The 22285-nt window shown below is 45.1% G+C and overlaps 1 protein-coding gene and 1 pseudogene across 1 annotated transcript; one reads left to right on the top strand and one right to left on the bottom strand.

The window, feature by feature from the left end:
* Positions 1–22285, top strand: part of LOC126028466 (zinc finger protein 493-like) — a 39013-nt pseudogene that overhangs the window by 6529 nt on the left and 10199 nt on the right.
* On the bottom strand, positions 4401–13065 carry LOC126027242 (zinc finger protein 420-like). The gene is made up of 5 exons (XM_049786238.1): positions 13028–13065; positions 12248–12345; positions 10248–10374; positions 8327–8403; positions 4401–5371 (listed from the first exon to the last, which is right to left on the bottom strand). The coding sequence occupies exons 2-5, from the start codon at positions 12278–12280 to the stop codon at positions 4535–4537; spliced, it is 1074 nt and encodes a 357-aa protein (XP_049642195.1). The 5' UTR covers positions 12281–12345; positions 13028–13065; the 3' UTR covers positions 4401–4534.

Below are 22285 nucleotides of genomic sequence, written 5' to 3'. Positions count from 1 at the left end.
AAGAGAAACCATGAGCATCACCTGGTGGGGACCCCATAAAGAAAATAAAAACAAATTTTAAGAATTAAAAAAATTTAAATAAAAACATAAAAAAGAATGAAACACTCATTGATGTTTGAGAGAAATATGCTTGTAGTGAGATTTTTTTCTTCCCCCCTTGGGCCATACTTGGCTATGTTCAAGAGTACCTCCTAGCTCTGCACTCAGTATTTATACCTGAGGGGGGACTCTAGGTGATGCTGAGTATTGAACCTGGACTGTCCATGTGCAAAGAAAGCACCCTCCGTCCTATAGTATTGCTCTGGTCCCAGTGAGATATTTTAAATGGCAAATATGGTTTTCATTCAGGTGTGGGAGGATCCCGCCTGGCCTTCGCATGTGCTCAGAGGCTCCACAATGACTCCTACCCAAGAGCCAAACATGGCTGACAATGCCATACATGGAACATTTCCTGGATGAATGTACCCAAAGCTGGGGCAACATGTGGACTAAGAAAAGAAGACAAGGCTGGATCAATAGCCCAGCAGGGTTTTCCTTGCATGCAGCCCACCTAGGTTTGATCCTCAACATCATATGTTTCCCCAAACCTGTGAGGAGTGATTCTTTAGTGCAATAACTCTTGAGAACTCCATTGGTGTAAGCCGCCACTCCCCAAATCAGCCACTTAAAAAGAAAAGGGCCTGAAGAAATAACACACGGTAAGGCATTTGCCTTGCACGTGGCCAATCCAGGACAGACTTGGTTTCAATTCCTGGCATCCCGTATGTTCCCTCAAACTTGCCCAGGAGCGATATCTGAGCTCAGAGCAAGGAGTGCCGCTGGGTGTGGCCCAAAAACTAAAGAACCTGGTGCTTCAGTTTATGGGAAGGGATAAATTTTCCCTTCTGTGCCAGCTCACTGAATGGTGTAATAGAGACATTCTCACAACTCAGGTCTCTCCACATCTGTAAAATATTCTTGTTTTTCTAGTTAGGGAGAAAAAAAAGAAAACAGAATAGGCTGCTGTATGAAAGTGCCATCTAAGGAACTTTGTGCCAGCAAATGGGCCAATAGCAGGGGCAACACGCAGATCAAGAAATCAGTGGGGCCGGAGCAATAGCACATCGATAGGATGTTTGTCTTGCACGCAGCTGACCCAGGATGGACCTGGATTCGATCCCCATATGGTCCCCCGAGCCAGAAGCAATTTCTGAGCAGTCAGGAGTAACCTGAGTGTCATCAGGTGTGCCCTCACCCCAACCCAAAAAAGAAAATAAATCGGGGCCAGGGAGATAGTATGACAGGCAGTGCACTTGCCTTGCACTCAGCTGATCCAGGTTTGATCCCCAGCATCGTTATTGTGTGTCATTCTTTGCTCCGACTCTGGGGAATGGTGTCTGGGCTAGTAACTGGTTCCAGAGGAATCTGGTGAGCAACCACAACGGTGTCTGGGCTAGTAACTGGTTCCAGAGGAATCTGGTGAGCAACCACAAGGCTGCATGGAATACTTTGGGGGCCAACCTCTGCAGTGTTTGGAGGTTACTTCTGCCTCTGCATTCAAGATTTACCTCTGGAATACCCTGGAGACCCTATGGGATGCAGGGATCAAATCCAGGTTGGCCTCCTGCAAGGCAAGTGCCCTCTCCACAGTCCTGTTGTTCTGGCTTCTGCATGGAATGCTTCAAAATGGGAAAAACTGCAAACCCCCATTTCTCAGGCCTTTACTGTCCATCTGAGACAGCTCAAAACAGGATCCGCTGATGTGGAAAAGATAGGGGGAAGGTCTTCACTGGATCCTCACACTCTCCTCTTGGCAGTGAGTCCACAATATAGAAAAAAAACTACTGTACAGTGAGGCATATTTCACTACTGAGGACTTTCTCCTGGCTTTGCACAATGGTACATACTCCTGGGGTATCTCTGGGAACTTAGGGATGCTGAGCATAGAATAGTACGTTTCATGCCAGTGAATATGAATCTGAGTCGGCTACATTTTCTCTATGGTCCCAATATTAAATATTTTTAGGTCACATGTGGCTGTGCTCAGGACATTCTCCTGGCTCAGCATTCAGGGATCACTCCTAGCAGATTGTTCTTCTGGGAGATAAACCTGGTCATCTGCATGCAAGCCAAGTGCTTTCCTCACTATACTGCTGCTCCAATCCTATCTAATATTCACTTTTTATTTTATGTTCACATCAGCATAAAGGGTGTTTAGGCAAACTGTCCTCTGAGAAAGGAATATCCCTCTGGCTGGGTTTTTGAATATGCTCTATTTAGAGATTATGAATGGAGTTTGAGAAAATGTAAGGCAGCTTACTGGAAGGATGGAAGAAATCTCTGGGATCAAATTTCTATACGTGGTAGGAATGTGGACCAGCCCCACATCCCCTCAAATCTCTGCAGGCCATCACCATGTATTTCTGATTATTCAACATTGAAATTGCTTCATGCTTTTATGAACAAATCACTCATTTTCAATTTAGAAAATCTCAGTGGGGGTAACCTAATAGTCTAGTCTATCTTTGTATCTACTGGGGGAATTTGTGCCACATCAGGTGATGCTCAGCGGTTACTCCTGGCTCTGTGCTCAGGAACTATGGCTGTCAGTATTCAAGGCTGTAAGTTATGGATGCTGTGAATTAAACCCAGGCCAGTTTTGTGCAAGGCAAGTAATTTCTGAACACCATTTTTTTTGGTGGGGCGGGGGGGTTGTTGGGACAGAGTTGAAGATGAGCCAAAGTTCTAACACAGCAGGTAGGGCTCTTTCCTTGCAAGAGACCCATCCAGGTCACCACCCAAGAAGAGGTTCTTTTTTTTCTCTCCTTTTTTTTTTTTTAAAGGCCCACACACATTGGTGATGCTTGGCGTTAATCCTGGCTCTGCCATGCTTCAGGAGCAGCACCTAATGGGCTCAGGTGACCTGAATGCCAGTGTCAAAACTGGGCCCACCACTTAGAAGGTAAACACCCTCTCTACTATGGGCTCTAGCCCAATTTTTGAGAATACTAGAGTTGTTTTTGTTTTTATTTTTAGATAAACCCAGTGATGCTCGAGGGTTACTCCTGGCTATGCACTCAGGAATTACTTCTAACAGTGCTTTGGGAGTACATGGGATGCTGCGAATTGACACCAGGTCAGCCATTTGCAAGGCAAACATCCTGCCAGCTGTACTTTCTCTCTGGCCCACTGAGAAATATTTTTTTAATCTGTATTTTAAACCATTGGTGAGTGAGCCCAGCACTAAATTAATGTAGCACCCTGCCCACACAAATTCACAAAGTTCCCCATTCCGTGGGTCTTCTGATCTAATAGTTTGTGGCAATATCCTTTCTTTTCCTCCTTTTTTGCACAGACCCAGTAAAATGGGTTATCTTACTAAAAGAAAGGAGTCCCCATCTATTAGACCTAGAAACTCAAAATCCAGTTGTGCATGTAGGTGGGTCCTATGAAACCCTGAACATTTGTCATATTGACTTGACATATGCTTCTGTTGTTCTGAGATTGGCCATATATCCCAAAATATAGGTCCCACTGAGGACTTAGATTGAACTGGAGCAGGCTTTGTGCCACCCTGGAAATGACATATGAGAGAGCCCAAGAGATCAAGCTGATGTGTTACAATGACAGCCACTAACTAATAATAAATAATTATAATAATATAATTATAATAATAAATAAATAATAATAAAGGAAAGGGAACCTTTACTTTCCCCAAGGAAAAGGACCCTCTGGTGTTAGGTAAACTAAAGACTAGCCCAAAGCCTGCAGCTGAAAGATAGGACCAAATGCTTTCTGGGAAAGACCATCCGGCTCTAATCTAAATGTAGGTTAAGAGTTTTAATCCTAGTTTTTACTGCACCTATGCAAAATAATAGCCACTGTTAACACATTGCAGCAAGTGCTCTGGGTATAATGGTTCTGCTCACTCTTCCTGTTGGCAGCTCTGGTACTCATTTTGGGATCCTGCCTCTTGCAGAAAAAAGTAGTACATACAGAGAGCATGGACTATGTAGCCTAGGGGTCTCAAACTCGAGGCCCGCGGGCCATTTGCGGCCCTCCATACATTTTGTGGCCCGCAGCCGGCCTTCAAATATCGCAGTATTCGCAATTAATAAAAATTGCATTACTAAGAAAAAAATCGCATTAAACATTCACATACCCCGAGCAGTTCCGTTTAATGCTTAATGCGATTTTTTCCCCTTACTAATGCGATTTTTTATTGCAAATATTCGGTAAGCAAAATCCCTTATGCGACCCTGCCTCACCCTGACTTTTCCTCCTGCGGAACCAGGTAAATTGAGTTTGAGACCCCTGATCTAGCCCATCTCAATTTCTTATTTAGCAAATATAAAAGGGGGCGATATAGCTAAACACACAGAGAACACACCCTGTTTTTTTCCCCAAAGCAAAGCAAACATCATGTTTTTTCCCCATAAGCTGAAAACATAAATATCCCACTCCCACCTAAAATAGAGTTTTTCCCCACAAAATGGCTCATGGATGGCTTAAATCTGTAAGTGCTCCAGTTGTCCAGGTCCAAGATCACACAGCTTCATTTACACTTACATATATAAGGTTTCTGTCCAGTAAGAATATTCCAGTTTTTATAAATGCTTGAAGATTGGTTGGAGGCCTTTCTACAATGCTTACACGCGTAAGTTTTACCTCCACTATGAATTTTCCGATGTCTATTAAAGTTTGAGGATCGAGCAAAGGCCTTTCCACACTTCAGACACTTATAAGGCTTGTCTCCAACATGAATTTTCTTGTGATTAAAAAGGCTTGAGGATCGAGCAAACGCCTTCCCACACTCCTGACATATAAAAGGCTTCTCTCCTGTATGAACATTCATGTGCACAGTAAGGCGTGAGGGATAAGTGAAGGCCTTGCCACACTCCTTACAAATATGACGTTTCGTCCCTGTCCAGACTTCCTTAGGGTCACTCCAGTGTGATGGTTGACCCAGAGCGTGTCCAACTTGCTGATAGTCAGAAGGATTCTGTGCACTGGGGGTGCCTGAGGGCACATCACAGTGCTGAGCACATGGGAAGGAACCCCCACATTGCTTACACTTCAGTGGCTCCGCTCCATGGGGAATGTTCTTGTAAACTTGACACAATGAGGTGCTCAGAACAAACACTGCTGTTTGCTCAACCAAATGTGGCCCTATAGCGAGGGTTCTTGTCCAGGTACTGGGCAGAGCAGATTCAGGAGTACTGTGCCTAGTGGATGGTGGCTTTGTAGTGAAGATACTCTCTTCACTCTGCCCCCCTCCAGAACTGATGCCTCCTGATTCCTCACTCCCGTCGGGATGTTGGCAGGATGCTTCCCTCCAGATGGTGTCCCATAGCGCAGGATCATCCCCATCCCATCGGGGCTCGTTGCTTCCCTGTGGAATAGCAGAGTGTTAGTCCAATTACTTTTCTTTCCCTTGAGTTCCATGTTCAAATCCAGCCCTGTATGTATGATTTCCATCACAGAAACTCAATTCTCCACATGTGTGGATGTCTGTGGAGACAGGCCTGCATCCAGCCAAGAAATTTGCTTAATTAGGTAATAGTGAGAGGAGAGGGTCAGCAAAGGTGATTTTAGACCCTAAATGACCAATTACCAGGTCCCAAAGGGAAGGCCTTCTCGGTGGAGTTTCTGTGTTCACTCTGGCACCTGCAACCTCTCTCAGACATTCCTGAGAATTTGAAGGTAGCTAACCCAGACCCTGCTGATATGGAAAAGCTTATGCCTATAGATTGGTAGATTATATGTTCTGTTTCCCATTTTTCCCCTGTTTACTAGTTGTAAGAATACTTAAAGTTAGGACTTTTGGTCCACAAGGTTACGAAACCCCTGACACCATGCCTTTTTATCTTATGAATGCCATATTTTATTTTATTTTTTAAGTTTTTGGATCTCACTGAGCAGTGCTCAAGGGTTACTCCTGGCTCTGCACAAAGGGATCAACCCCTGGCACTGCTTAGGAACCTATGGATGCTGGGGATCAACCTGGGTTGGCTGAGTGCAAGGCTAATGCCCTACCCGCTATATTTATTACTCTGGTCCATTTTTTAATCTTTTCTAGTAGCATGAGCAAATTTTACTGACAGGAGTCATGACTTGTGAAACTGTCTATATTTTATTAATTCAATGAACATCAAACAAATTCAAATCTATTCCTCTGCAGAAACTGAAGTACCAGTTTAAAACAAATACGAGGGGCCGGGAAGGTGGCGCTAGAGATAAGGTGTCTGCCTTGCAAGCGCTAGCGTAGGACGGACCGCAGTTCGATCCCCTGGCGTCCCATATGGTCCCCCAACCAGGAGCGACTTCTGAGCGCATAGACAGGTGTGGCCCCCCCCCAAAAAAAAACAAAAAACAAATATGAAAACATCCTTGTGGGGCTGAGGTGATTGATAGCACAGCAGGGAGTTTGCCTATCATGTAGCCAACCCAGCTTAGATCTTTAGATCTTAGATCTTTAAAGATCTTAGATCTTTAGATCTTATATGGTCCCCAAAGCCTGCCAGGAGTAATTTCTTTATTCTTTTTCTTTTCTTTCTTTCTTTCTTTTTTTTTTTTTTTTTTTGTGTGTGTATGTCTTTCTGTGTTTTTGCTTTAAAGCAAAAAACCTTTTCTTAAATTTATTAAAGAAAATGCATCACCTAGTTGACATAACTGATTATAATACATTTGTTTTAGGAAGACCAAAAGCAAAAGTTATTTAAAAAATAGAAAATTGAAAGAAAAATCTAAAGAGATGGAAGAGAAAGAAGAAAAAGCTCAGTAGCAAGTATAGTTTTGGAAATTACTGAATCACCAATGAACTCATTAAAGGAGTAGCAGAAGGTTTGGTAAGCTTTTTTTTAAGGGTAAAAGTTAAAAAAAAAAAACAGTAAAAATGGTATAAGAGTGACAAGTGTTGTTTGTATAGGCCCAGCAAAATGGAAAGGAAAAGCCTTGGCCTAAATCTGCCAAGAGTAATTTCTGAGTGCAGAGCCAGTAGTAAGCAACCCCTAAGCACCTCCAGGTGTGGCCCCAAAAAACATACAAACGAACAAAAATTCTTTGGGACTTAGCACTCAGTTTGGGATTTATAAGTGCATGATTAAGGCCAGATGAGATCCCACACATAATGTCAAGAAAAATGCTCACATTTCACTCATATTTACCAGGTAAGATACCACACTAAAGTTAGAGCCATTGGACAGCAAGGAGGGTGCATGTATTGCAGTTGGCTAGCCCCAGTTCGATCCCTGGTATCCCATAGGTTCCCTGGGCCAGAGGAACCCCTGAACATCACCAGGTGTGGTTACAAGACAAATAAAGAACAAAAACAAGGCATATTCCTCTCAAACGTTGAGTTCACTTTCATTTGAAAAAATGTTAATGTACTTTACGGGGGTCCCACCAAGTGGTGCTCATATTTAATCTGGCTGTGCACTCCATAATCACACTTGCTGGGACTTGGTGTCTCATATACAGTGGCAGGGTTGACACCTAGGTTTCCATCCCTATGCACAGCAATATGGATCCAGGCAACAAATGAGTAAATTTAACAAATCTCAAGCTTACATTTTTTTTTTTTTTAGGGAAGAATGCTTTTGTTTCTCTGGTTTTTGTTTGGTGACTACACCTGGCTCTGCACTCAGGAATTATTCCTGGCAGTACTTAGGGGATCATATGGAATGTTGGGGCAATCACCCTACTGCTGCACCATCTCTCCAACCCCAAAGAAAGAGCACTTGAAGTTCTCAGGGCTCAAGCTTACATTTTATCGAATCAAAATCTAAGTATTTCTTCCCTCCCCATACCCTTTCCCCCCCCAAAAAAAATTGTAAAATTTCTTTAGTGTGAAAAATACTATCAATATCTTTAGGTTGGAAAACTTGTGGAATTCATGTTAGCACTCAGGTGAGGCTTAAGAGGCAACTTCTCTCTGCACTGGACTCTGGATCCTGCCAGCAGTGCACAGATCATAAATGGGCTGATTGGGCTGGAACCCAAGAGCCCCACTTTACAAGTCCTATGTGCTTGCAGCACTGAACTGTCATGCCAACACAGTAATAATATTCATTTAGAACTGGCAAATCACCAAAAATTTAAAAAAAAATAAAAAGATTGTCTTTAATGGGGCCGGGCGGTGGCGCTGGAGGTAAGGTGCCTGCCTTACCTGTGCTAGCCTTGGAAGGACCGCGGTTCGATCCCCCGGCATCCCATATGGTCCCCCAAGCCAGGAGCGACTTCTGAGCGCATAGCCAGGAGTAACCCCTGAGCGTCACCGGGTGTGGCCCAAAAAAAAAACAAAAATTAAAAAAAAAAAAAAAAAAAAAAAAGAACTGGCAAATCTTACCGTCTCACTCCTGTTTGGAGATCCCATTCCAAAAGTAAACTGCTGAAATGTCAAGTCCTGAATATGTGGTCTGCATTCTAAAATCAAACCAAATATGCAATGTAAGAATTAATTTTAATTAATTTAATAGTTGAATGTGGAAACATAGGTGGAATAAACACATGTTGTTTTCACATAATAAATCAGCTTACAGAAAAGGGAAGATAGGTTGGGAGAATTACATTAATAGCTTGGCAAAATCCTTATTAGCTCTGTGATGAGTTCACTCAGAAATGGTTTAAATGGGGCCTGGAGAGATAGCACAGCGGCGTTTGCCTTGCAAGCAGCCGATCCAGGACCAAAGGTGGTTGGTTCGAATCCCGGTGTTCCATATGGTCCCCCGTGCCTGCCAGGAGCTATTTCTGAGCAGACAGCCAGGAGTAACCAGGGTGTGGCCCAAAAACCAAAAAAAAAAAAAAAAAAAAAAAAAAAAAAAAGAAATGTTTTAAATGTACAGACAAAAATTATTTAGAGTGGGCCAGAGAGATAGCACAACAGGGAGGGCATTTACCTTGCAAGTGGAGAACCCAGGTTTGAGCTCCATTTCCTTCTATCAACCACTAAGCCCACCCAGCTTTAATACCAAAGCATGAGAGAGACAGAGGGAGAGAGAAAGAGAGAGAGAGAAAGAGAGACAGACAGAGACAGAGATAAGAGAGTAGGGCACCTGCTTTGCATGGTGCTGAGCAGGGTTCAATCCTATAGTACCTCAAACCCACCAGAAGTGATTCCTGAGTGCAGAAAATAAAATGGGGCTGAAATAACAGTACAGTGGGGAAGGCAATAACCTAGCACAGGGGCATACCTTGCTTGACCCCAATACCACTAAGTCCTGCAATGAGTGACTGCTGAATTCAGAGCCATTAGGAATTCTTGAGACCAGCTGATATAGTCCCAAAAGGAACAAATAAAACACAAAGTGAAGTCCCAGACACAACACAGTGTACTGGGGAACATGTTTTGCAGGAGCCTTAGATTTGATCCCCCACCAATACAATCCCCAAGAAGATCAGGAGGCGCTGATACTGTGTGTCCCTTAACAAATCGTGAGCAAAACTTAAGCCATACTTGCTCACCTTCAAATTGGACTCACCAAAAATTGGACAAGAATACAGAGGGGGTTGAGCTGGAGCGGTGGCACAAGTGGTAGGGGGTCTGCCTTGTATGTGCTAACCTAGGACAGACCGCAGTTTGATCCCCTGGCATCCCATATGGACCCCCAAGCCAGGAGCAATTGCAATTTCTGAGCCTATAGTCAGGAGTAACCCCTGAACACTACCGGGTATGGCTCAAAAACTAACTAACTAACTAACTAACTAACTAACTAACTAAATAAATAAATAAATAAATAAATAAATACAGAGGGGAGGAAATCACCTTGCCCAATGATTACCCAGGTGTGATAACAAACACCCCAATTAACAACCCCTGACATCAGAGCCTACAGAGCAAGCCAAGTATGCCCAGAAGTGACCAACAGACCCTCCCACTCCAAAATGTACAAAAATTAAATGACTTTTTGTGTGTGTGTGAAATTTGGGCTGCTCTCTGCAGTGGTCAAAACTTACTCCTGGCTCTGTGCTCAGGGATGACTCCAGCAGCCTTAGAAGACCAATGTGGAACTTGGGATCAAACCTTTGTGTGGGAAAAAGCAAGTATCCAACACAATGTACTATCCTGAGGACTATGAAATGACATTTAAAGCTATAAAATTGTTCTCATCTAAGAAATAAATTCAGAGGCTGAGAATTAGAATGACTGGGTGGGGCTTGTCCTTGGGTAATCTGTCGAATCTCACCCTCAACTGAATTCATATTCCCGACAAGATCCAGGTATCACTCTACAAGAGAATCTAGCACAAACACCCCAGGGAGACTCTCACCTACTGCCCGAAGGTTCTGATATGTCTCCAGCATCACATCTCTGTAGAGCTTCCTCTGAGAGGCGTCCAAGTACGGCCACTCCTCCTGGGAGAAGCTCACAGCCACATCGGGGAAGGTCACCACATCCTGAGCCAGCACACAAAGGAGAGGTTCAAGGCCCTGGTGGTACAAAGGTGGCCCCCCAACCCCTCCAGCACCCAAGACGAGCTCAGGGCCTCTCCCCTCTCCCCTTGGGAAGAACTAGTCTCAAAGGTCTTCACTTCATGAGTATCCTTGTGAAAGGGACCCCATAAATTACCCTAGGAAGCCAGATCAGCAAACATGACATGCGGACACTATTCTAGAAGTATCTTGGAGAAAATGGTTTTGCACATCAACACCTCTGGGCCAATTCCCTGTACCACTAGGTCCATTGAACACTGCCAGGAGTAACTACAGAGCATAGAGCCAGAAGAAGCTGAAAAAGCAACTCTGGGTATGGTCCAAACACATTCCAGTCCAACCCTACATCCAAAGCCCATCTCTGCCCTTGGTCCTAGGGAGAGAAAGAAGGAAAATTCAAAAACCAGAAAGTGAATCAAATCTGTGCTGGTCAGAATCAGCACTAAGTCTACCCCAAAACAAATTCCTCTAGGAGTAAGTAAAAATGACCCAATTTCAATCCCTATAGCTTCCTTAAAGATCCTTTGTTCTTGTTTCCCTCTTAGAGCCACAAAGCCATTGAAGTGCAGAAAAGGAGGCTTTGTGACTAAGGAGAAATGTGACTGCAGGGAGGAGGCAAGACTCTACAAAGTGAAGGACAAAAATCACTGAACTGCATGTCGTGGGTTTGCAGAAACACTGCCAGTGAAGGCGCATAAAGCACCAAATCAGGGTCAATCTCAGGCATACTCTAGTGTCCCCCAATGTTGCCAGGAATGACCTCTGAAGCCCAGAGCCAAGAAGAAGCCCTGAGCACCGCCAGTGTAGCACAAAATTCAACACAAAACAAAACAAAGATAACACAGCACACCAAAACCAAAACTAAAACCAAACCAAACCCACAGGGAAATGCACGTGCAGGAAAGGACCCGGCAAGCGTTCTTTCCAGTAAGGCAAAAAAGAACCCAGAGTTAGGGACCCCAGTGTGAGTGTCCCAAAATCACCTGGAGGGTACTGAGTGAAGTCAGGAAGGAGATAGGGTGCAGGCATCAGACTGGCATCTGGGAGTAGCAGAAACATTTTGTGCTGAAGTGACAGATAAGAACTTTGTGCTGGAGCAAAGTGAAGGTCTTTGAATTTGCCTTGCACTTAGTTACCCAAGACTGAGTCCCCAACACCCTTCAATCCAAAAGGATGGACACTTAAGTGCAGAGACAAGAGTAAATCAAATGCTTTTGGTTGTGGTGTCAAACTAAAAATCAATAAAAGAGCTTTTCCCTAGGTGAAGTGGAAATGATGCTTCATGGCAGAAAACCTAGATCAAGGTGTCATTCCTCACCAATATCAGGGTCAATATAACTAGAAGCTCAACCCTGATCAGCACCCCATAGAGTCTAAGATCTGTCCCAGCTGATCCAACAGCACTGATAAAGAGGTGAGGCCTGGGCCCGGAGAGATAGCACAGCGGCATTTGCCTTGCAAGCAGCCGATCCAGAACCAAAGGTGGTTGGTTCGAATCCCGGTGTCCCATATGGTCCCCGTGCCTGCCAGGAGCTATTTCTGAGCAGATAGCCAGGAGTAACCCCTGAGCACTGCCGGGTGTGACCCAAAAACCAAAAAAAAAAAAAAAAAAGGGGGTGAGGCCTGAGGACCATCAAGTATTGCCCCCAAACCAAACACAACACCAATTACAAGAACAAAAGTGGCCTCAAACAGCAGCGCCCAATGACACACTGTCAGCACCACACTCCAGCCCTCGATTCCTTACTGCAATATCTCTGGATCCCACTTGGCTGGGGAGCCTCACAATCCTGTCCCCCACCCTCACCCTCTCTGAGCCCACACTCGGCCCCCCTACCTGAGGACAGGATGTCAGACAGTGCGTCCCCATCTTCTCCTGCCTGGATTATGTCAAAAGAGCCTTTGCAAGGCCCTTGTAGAAAGTCCTGGAAGAAAGTCACAGTCATGAACACCAGAGATGAACACAGCCCCATATCCTGACCATAAGTGCCTGAACTGGGGCCAGAAATGCCCTGATGGACTATACTTTCAATCACCAGCTCAGACCCAAATGGGAAGTCATGGCTAGAAGCTCCTTCTCTTCTGGGGACACAGATGTGTGTTGGGATCTCAGCTGTGAGGTGGATAGGAGTGCTGGCTTCGTTCTACAGGGTGGAAACTGCAGTTCCAAATCCCCCCTAGGGCACACACAGTCCCTGGGAGTCCAGGACAGGGGCTGAGTTTGGGGCAGTAGCCTAGCACATCAAAGCCCTCCTGCAGGCTGGCAGCAGCACTTCCCCACCCCCTGCACACAGCCTAGAAGTGGCTTTACCATAGGGACTCATGGAAGGACAAAGCCTCTGCTGTCCTCCTACAATGGGGACATGGACCTGGGTATGTCCTCCTGAGAACCAGGGTTACCAGGGCCTGGGTAAACACAAGCACAACCCCAGCTCTGTCCCACTGGCCCAGGGGTTCCTGAATCCTGCTTTATACTAATCCTGATCAGCATCACTGAACCAGATCAGCCAGTATGCCTGCAAAGGCGCTGATTCTTCGCAGCTCACACCATGCTCAGGAATCCCCTATGAGGGTCTAGAGTGATAGTATATTGGGGATGGCACATGCCTTGGAGCAGGTGGTCTGGGTTCGATCTCTGCATCCCATAGAGTCCCCGAAGTCCACCAGGAGTGATTATAGTGCAGTCAGGTGTCAGTGCCCAGCACCTATGGGCGAGGCACAAAAAAAAAAAAAAAAAGCAAACAAAAAAAGCAATTTAACTCTGTTCTGGCCTCATCCTCTATCATCTTATGGAAACCAAGTCTCCAGCAGGGTTCTGGCCTGAGGGCCTCTAACTATCCAGCTTCTAAAACTTTCTCTTCTAAGTTTGGAAGCAAACAGGCAGGCAGAAAAGGGATCCCTGGGACAATAAAATCTTGACATGCACTAAAACCCAGAGAAAGAATTGAAGCAAGACCTTTACTCCAGGCCTAGAGAAGGCTGGATGCCTCCTGCAACCCCTGAGAAGCTTCAACAGGAAAAGAGGCCAGGAGAGGATTATCAAAGACCATCAACTACGACCATCCCAGCCCTCTCCTTGGCAATCACCCTAGCAACAGGACTCACCCAAGTGGAAAGACCCTGATGGGACAGGTTGGGAGAAACCCTAGAAAAACCAAGTAGGAACAAAGGATGCGTGTTGCGCAGGGGGACACTGTGGCAGCATCTCCCCCCCTGAACTGGGGACTGAGGGTCAGAGGTTACTCCCGGTTTTGCAATCTGGGATCACCAGTGCCCTCCCAGGCCTGACTTTCCTGCAAAGCTTAAGTCCTTTATCTCTCAGCCTTTCCTGAGAGGCAGAGCTGGAGGGAGTAAAGGGACATATTCCCCTCTAGGGGGTGCTGCCTCTTCATCCTAAATAACAAGATTTACCCAAGACCCCATTGGCATCTGTTTGATGGATTCCTTACTCTCCAGTTTCTAAAACTTCCTGCATGAGATTGTTCAGCCCTGTGTTCACCCTCTATCGATCATGTGGATCACCCCACATCTTGTTCATTGGGGGGGGGGGTCGTGAATTAGATCCCCTAGTCATCTATATGCAAAGCAAAAGCCCTCAGGCTGCCCAAGCCTTAAGGCCCCCCGAGACTCGCCTCTTATCTAAGTAACTTCTGCCCAATAAAGACCATCTTGCGGGCCGTAGCGCTGGTACAGCCGGTAGGGTGCTAGCCTTGTACGCGGCCGACCCGGGTTCGAATCCCGGCATCCCATAAGACCCTCCGAAGCCTGTGAACGCAGAGCCAGGAAGTAAAGCCCTGAGCACACCAGGGTGTGGCCCCAAAATAAGAAATAATAAAGACGATCTCGTTTCAGCGACAGAAATAAATGCAACAATATCAAACTGTCCGAACTTCGGATGATCCCGTCTGCTGGGGGGAACCACCCCAGAACCTCCCCGGGGTGCCCCTCCGCTCACCTAGCCGAGACCCTGGGGCTTTGGGACACTCAGAATCGCCCCTCGGTGGCTGGAGAGAAACTTGGACCTCCAACACCCCTGCACCCTCGGGAGCGCACTCGATCGCTCTTGGGGTCCGCAGCAAAGACAGCGGAATTGGGCGAGCTCAAAGTTCAGACCCCAGAACAACTTCCCCCACACCACCCGGGCCCGTGACGTCACTGCCTCCTCCGTCACAGTCTTAAAGGGCCAGGCTCCAGCTACTAACCAGGCAATTCCTGACCTGGAAGGTGATTTTTGGGTGGGTGGGTGGGTGGGGGGCTTCTTCTGAACTTGGATCAGGTCATCCAAAAGGCTGCGGGTCTCCAGATCATGTTGAGATGAGCGTGTGGGCTGACTAGATGGATGGCATGTGGATGCTTCCCTGTGGAACAGCAAAGGATTAATCTAGTTACTTTTCTCTCTCTCTCTCTCATGAGATTCTTCATGTTCAAATTTAACCCTGCACATGTGATTCCAGTCACAGAAACACAGTTCTCCCTACCTCTGTATTCCTGCGCATCCGACATTCAGCCAAGAAATGCACTTAGTGACAGAATAGTGTGAGCAGATAGTCAGGAGAGATGATTCCTGGACCCTAAATGGCCAGGGAACCTCGCAGTAAGTTGTAGCTCTGTGTTCACTTTAGCATCTGCCCCCTGCCCAAGACATTCCCTAGACTTTTGCAGTAGCTGCCCCAGACCTCCTTAATATGGAAAAGCTCACTGCCAACAGGGCTTTGGGTCCACCAGGTTGCGAAACCCCTTGTCCATGCTTTTCAATCCAATGTATGTCTCTTTTTCTTTCCATTTGAGTCTGGCTTTGCCCTCGGGGATCACACAGGCACTGCTCAGGGGAACCAATCCAAGCTGGATCTGCTAAGTGCAAGGCAAACACACTACCTGCTGCACCATCTCCACTATTAGTCCCTTCCCCCATTTCCTGTTTTGCTCACCTAGAGAGACAGACCTGCCCACATCTGGGAGGGATCTTAGGGTTCCTGTTTTGCTGACCTTGAGAGGCAGAAGGGGGACCCAGAGGGATCAGTCACAGGCTTGGCTGGAGTAGACAGGATAGGAAACAGGTTTGATATGCTGGGCGGCTGAAATAGGCTGCTTAAAAGGTTATGAGAAAAGCCAGACCTGTTGGCTAGGGCTTTGAATAAAGCTTCATGTCTTCTGAAACCTGACTGCATGTGAATCATTTCCATGCTGCCACCCTGAGACCCAAGGGCTGGAAGAAATTGCAGGTGCATGGCCCTGGCTGAAGGAGAAAGTCTTCACCATCCATCTCACCATCATCCATCACCATCCAGCACTCTATAATATGTTTTACAACACTCCCCTATTTGATGGCTCTGTCTTGTTGTCTTTTCTTTTCCTTATTTTTGTTTGTTTGTTTTTGGGCCCACCCGGTGGCACTCAGAAGTTACCTGGCAGGACTGAATGAGGGCAAGTTCTCTAAATATCTGTGGAAGCAATAGGTTCTGAAAAGTTTGGGGACGGGAGTGGGGGGGGGGCTCTACTTTCTGCCTGTCTCCAAAGCTGCAGATCCTTGGGGTCCATGTATCATAGGATTAGCATCCCAATCTTTCTCCAGCTCCTCAGGTTTTGTTTTGGAGTAATATCTGGTAGGAGTTACTTCTAGCTTTGCCCAGAAATTACTCCTAGCAGTTTTGAGGTACCATATGGGATGCTGCAGAGTAGGTTTTGCTCAAGGTAAATGCTCTATCCGCTGTACTATAGCTCCAGCCCCCTACAAACCCCCTCTTCTCAATCCTTCTCACTTACCTGGATGGCAACAATCTAAGACTTTTTGTTGTTTTTGGTTTATTTTATGTTTTTAAATAGACAGACAAGGAAATTTTACTGATGTAGAGAGTCCCATTTTTTTTTTTGAAAATGTCACTATTTCAATTCAATGAACAGGCATGGAAGTGTAAAACTTTATCAAAAAAAATAGAAAGAAAGAAAGAAAGAAAAACCTGAATCACCAGATCAAGTCAGTATAAAACACATTCACGTTTGGAATTTGGGTAGAGCTCCTAGTGGAGCCTATGAGTGCATATGTGAAAGCCAGGAAAAATTTCCCACAGAACAGTTCGAAAAGGGCCCAATTTGCCATTTAAAATATCTCAGTAGGGCTGGAGTGATATCCAGTGAGGAAGTCACTTGCCTTTGACGTGGAATGTCAGCATCCTATAGGGTCCCTTGAGGCAGCCACAAGGGAAACATGAGTGCAGATGCAGTAGGAACCACAGAACATTGCCAGGTGTGGTCCCCCCCCCCCACCAAAACAAAACAAAAAAAGTCTCACAATAAGCATATTCTGCTTGAACATCAATGAAATTTTTGTTATTTTTCTACTGTTTTTATTTACTTTATGAAGTCCTCATCAGGTGTGACTCATAGCTGTGTACTCCACAGTCACTCTTGGTGGGACTCGGGGACCATTTACAGTGACAGAGACAAAATCCAGGTTTCCATCTTCACACGCAGTAAGAAACCTTCCCACAGGAATACAGATCCAGCCAAGAAATGAGAAAGTTTAAACAAAACTCGAGCTTTCGTTTTATAGTATTCCTTTTTTTCTCTCTATTCTTCCCCCCCCCAAATCATAATATTTCTTTGGTATAAAAATACTATAAATGATTTACTTTAGGTTTGGAAACTTATTAAAATCATTTATCATTCAGGAGAAACTAACGGCAACTTCTTCCTGCACTGGGCTTTGGATCCTCCAGCAGTACAAACACCATAGATGGGGTGATGGGACTGGAACTCGGGGCCCCACTTTACAAATCCTATGTGTTTTTGGTACTGAGCTATCCCACCACCACAATAATAATATTTATTTGGGACTTGAAATTTTACCATCTTACTCCTATTTAAAGATCCCATTCCAAAGCAAATTGCTGACCTGCTAAATCCTGAAATTGTGGTCTGCATTCTAAAATAAAATGAAATATGCAATGCAAGAATTAGTTAAATGAAACCTAAAACAATGCAGCAACAAAGGTGTAGGGTTCTGGTGCCAGGCACCCTGACCGGGCCAATGCAAAGGTGGATAAGGGATTTTTCCAGCCCGTAGCCTCAGAGGCTAGAATCTGAGGAAAAGGAAGGAAGACTAAGAGCCACAGACTGCTCTTGACTGCTGGCAGGGAAGCATTGTCAGAGCAATGAACTTTGTTTATTGAAGGTAGGGACAAAGCTTTTAAGGGCAAACTTGAGGCAGGAAACAGAATGTGGGGTAAGACAGCTTAGGCATTACAGCAACAAGATGTCAAGACAACAGTCACAAGGTGGCATCATTGATTTGGATAGTATGCAAAGATAATAATAGTTACAATGCCCATGGCATCGTTAAATCAGGAAGTATGTAAAGATAGTGGTTGCGGGACGGAGTGATAGCATGGAGTAAGGCTTTTGCCTTTTATGCAGAAGGATGGTGGTTCGAATCTCGGCATCCCATATGGTTCCCTGAGCCTGCCAGGAGTGATTTCTGAGCCTAAAGCCAGGAGTAACCCCTGAGCTCAGCCGGGTGTGACCCAGAAAGACAAAAAAAAAAAAAAAAAAAAGATAATGGTTGCAATGCTATGGCACTATTAGCCTAGACAGGCTCACCAGGATTGATTCCTGAAGAACAGGGCCAGGTGTCAGTCCTGAGCAACACTAAGAAGGCCTTAAGGAAGAGGAAAAAATCCTCTTTGAGGATCTCAAAAATCCACTAATGATACAAGGGCAAAGCAATGTGGAGACAGAAAGGGTAGTGGGTTGTTCAACTTTCTCCTAAGCTCATCCTGCACTCATAACAGCAGGGACACAAGTCTCTAAACATAGACTTTCTTTTATATTCAAGGCCAGCTTGCAGAAATTTCCTTATCTCCCAGCCTCTCTCCCCACACAAAGGTGGGGGAGTACATATCATTTTCACATACTCAATCAGCTTACCAAAAAGGGGAGTGAGTTGGGAGGATTGTGGTAATCAACTTTAGCTCTATTATGGACTCATTTGTCAAAGGTTTAAATGTACAGACCAAAAAATTATTTCTGAGTGGGCCAGAGAAACAACACAGCAGAAAGGGTGTTTGCCTTGCATGTGCTAGAACCGAGTTCAACTCCTGACATACCATATTCTCCCCAAAGTACTGACAAAAGTAATACAGAAGTGCAGAGACCTGAGCATCACTGGATTGGTCACACAAAATCAACAACAAAAGAAAAAAATTTTATTATTCTCAAAAATCAGGCTAGAGCCATAATACACCTAGGAGAGTGATACCTTCCAAGTGGTAGACCCAGATTTGATCCCCAGTATCATGTATGATCCCTGAAGCTCACCAGGAGTGATTCCTGAAGCACAGTGCCAGGAGTCAGCCCTGAGCAATACTAAGTAGGCCTTAAGGAAGAGAAAAAAGCCTCTCTTTGAGGATCTCAAAAAATCCACTAATGATACAAGGGCAATGCAATGTGGAGACAGAAAGGGCAGTGGGGTGTCCAACTGCCCTGGAAAAGGCACCCTGACATGACATGGGCTGTGTAGCCAGGCTGTGAGCACAGATGTGAGGGTGAAAGCTCAGACTTTCTGGATCTGTTCTAAATGTCTCAGACAGGGAACCAGGAAAAGCAAAGTCAAAGCAAGACAGCAAGGCTCCAGACCATCTGAGACTCAGTATCAAGGACAGTGAATGGAAACAGAAGAGGTCCCCCATGAAACTTGACACCCTTCAACCAGAACCCACATTTCACAAGTTCCCACTAGACTCCACTACAGACAAAAGGGGGAAGGAGCTCTTTCTACACTCATCTACAAACAGCCTCTCTGCACTTCCTCAGGGCTCCTCCTTCGAATCAGGAGATCAGCACAGGCTTGACACCATAATGCCCTGCTCCAAAGGGATTTATGGGTTAAAGACAAGGAAAGGGACAGCACCCCTATGTGAATTTGGGTCCCTAATGAAAGAGGTGGAATCAGTGAACAGAGGAAGAACATAATCTCTGCTCTTCTTATGCATGTTGGTTTTCACATAGATGTTAACAGTTTTAAATGAAAGTGTCCAATAGAGGGGTCTAGATAATACAGCTGGGAGAGCTATATTAAATTTGTCTATTCAGGGGCCTGAGAGATATCACAGCAGTAGAGCATTTGCCTTGCATGCAGCAGATCCAGGACAGAAAGGAGAGAAATCTAGGCAGGATGGTGAAGTAGACAAAGGGAAGTAATGGGGAAGCTGTGTTAGACCCAGCAACACTAACATCTAAGCTGCAACCACTGAACTCTACCAAGTGCCTATCAAAGTAGCAGGTAGGGATGGTTGGGGTGGGGCATGATTGAGTATAGGAGCACTGATGATGGGAGCTGGCACCATTGTTGAAATATGATATGATAAAACTCAACGATCTTTGTAAATCACTAAACTAAGTGAAAAAAAAGTAATGCAGTGATTTAACATTTCCTTCATGATTACATCTAAAGGCAATAACTAGCCAAGATGTTAAAAGACTCAGAGGCAGGCACATGTTCCCACCATTTATAAAACATCCCAGATGTTTCTTCCCTCCTTCCAACAAACCAGCAAACCAAATTCAAAATCTATTTCAACTATTCTCACCTCTAGTATATTCAAGACACCATGCCATACTCAATATACACCATATATACTAAGAGGATACTTTTCCTAAATAACTACTCTGGCTTTGTGAATGTAATAAAAATCTAAATATGGGGACCCAAGGGGAAAATTCAGCTTAGAAGGCTGTTGCACTGTACACTGCAGACCCAAATTCTATCTCGAGCATTTCATAAGATTTCACAGGCTTGGAGCCAGAGAGATAGCATGGAGGTAAGGTATTTGCCTTGCATGCAGAAGGTCAGTGGTTCGAATCCCGGTATCCCATATAGTCCCCCAAGCCTGCCAGAAGCGATTTCTGAGTGTAGAGCCAGGAGTAACCCCTGAGCGCTGCTGGGTGTAACCCAAAAACAAACAAACAAATAAACTAAAAACCAAAAAAAAAAACAAATGCATGAATACAAAACATCACACATCAGAAAATGAGTGTCGGGGCTGGAGAGATAGCATGGAGGTAGGATGTTTGCCTCGCACGCAGAAGGATGGTGGTTTGAATCCTGGCATCCCATATAGTCCCCCAAGCCTGCCACGGTTGACTTCTGAGCGCAGAGCCAGGAGTAACCCCTGAGCGCTGCCAGGTGTGACACCCAAAACGAAAACCAAAAAAAAAAAAAAAAAAAAAAAAGAGTGTCCAGTGATTTCTGAGCTTTTGATTCTTGTTTGGTGGGTGGGGCTGGAGAATAGGCCAGGTGGTGGGTGGAGTTTGTTATTCTATTTTGATTTTTCTGTTTTGCCATATCAGAAGGTGTGCAAGGATTACTTCCTGCTCATGACAAAGGAATTGTTCCTGGTAGGATCAATTTGTTCCATAGGACCCTATGGAATGCTGAGGATCAAACCTGGGTTCGCCACTTGCAAGCAAAGCCCTCTCACTGTACTATTGGAAAGACTCTTGGAGTATGCAATTTTTTTGGCGGGGGGAGGGAAGGGAGATTCACCAGGAGGTGATCAGGTGGATCTGCTCCAGAAAGTAGAACTGGCAGGCTTAGGGGACACTATGGAATACTGAGGATTCAATCCCAGTAGGCCACTTGGAAGGGAAATGCCTACCTGCTGTACTTATGCTGCAGGAATTTGGAGTATGCAATTTTTATTGAAAATCTTTCTTTCTTTCTTTCTTTCTTTCTTTCTTTCTTTCTTTCTTTCTTTCTTTCTTTCTTTCTTTCTTTCTTTCTTTCTTTCTTTCTTTCTTTCTTTCTTTCTTTCTTTCTTTCTTTCTGTCTTTCTTTCTTTCTTTCCTCTTTCTCTCTCTTTCTTTCTTTCTTTCTTTCTTTCTTTCTTTCTTTCTTTCTTTCTTTCTTTCTTTCTTTCTTTCTTTCTTTCTTTCTTTCTTTCTTTCTTTCTTTCTTTCTTTCTTTCTTTCTTTCTTTCTTTCTTTCTTTCTTTCTTTGTCACACCCAGCAGTGCTCAGGGGCTACTCCTGGCTCTAGGCTCAGAAATCGCCCCTGGCAGGCACAGGGGACCATATGGGATGCCAGGATTCGAACCACTGTCCTTCTGCATGAAAGGCAAATGCCTTACCTCCATGCCATCTCTCTAGTCCCTATTGAAAATATTTCTTCTCTAGTGGGCTGGACTGATAGCACAGCGGGGAGGGCATTTGCCTTGCACACTGCATACCTGGGACCTGGAATCCATCCAGGCATTCCATATGGTCCCTTGAGCCTGTCAGGAGTGATTCCTGAGTGCAGAACCAAGAGTAACCTCTGACTGCCACAAGATGTGGCCCCCAAACAAAACAAAATCTCTACTCTGAGGCCACAGCAATAGCACAGCGGACAGGACATTTGCCTTGCATGTGGCCAACAGGGGTTTGATCCCCTGCATCATATAGCGTCCACTGAGCATCACCAGGATTAATTCTTGAGCAGAGCCAGGAGTAACCTCTGAGCATCTCTGGTTGTGGACCCCAAACCCACAATAAATAAATAAATAAATAAATACAATCTCTACTGTACTTGTCAGTTTATCAGCCCCCCTACTCTCCATGACCTGGATACCCGCAGCATTTTGCATCACCTAATCCAAATCAAGAAGCAAAAACTCACCTTCCAGGTCAGGTATAGAGCTGGAACGTGGCCCTTTAAGACTCCTGCAGGAAGTCGCTGTAAAATCACGGAATCTGCAGATTTTTTTCCGCTGGATTTTCTCTGGGCGGTTCCCATGATCCGCCATCGCTTTGGACCTTAGAGCAATTGAGGGATTCCCGCAGGCGCTGGGGGGGTTTGAAAGACATTGAGGGGCCGCCCTGAGCTCCAGGGTCTCAGCCAGGT

This window comes from Suncus etruscus, chromosome 14, assembly GCF_024139225.1.
Source record: "Suncus etruscus isolate mSunEtr1 chromosome 14, mSunEtr1.pri.cur, whole genome shotgun sequence".
Classification (NCBI taxonomy): Eukaryota; Metazoa; Chordata; class Mammalia; order Eulipotyphla; family Soricidae; genus Suncus; species Suncus etruscus.
This window is presented reverse-complemented; position numbering and strand designations above follow the sequence as displayed.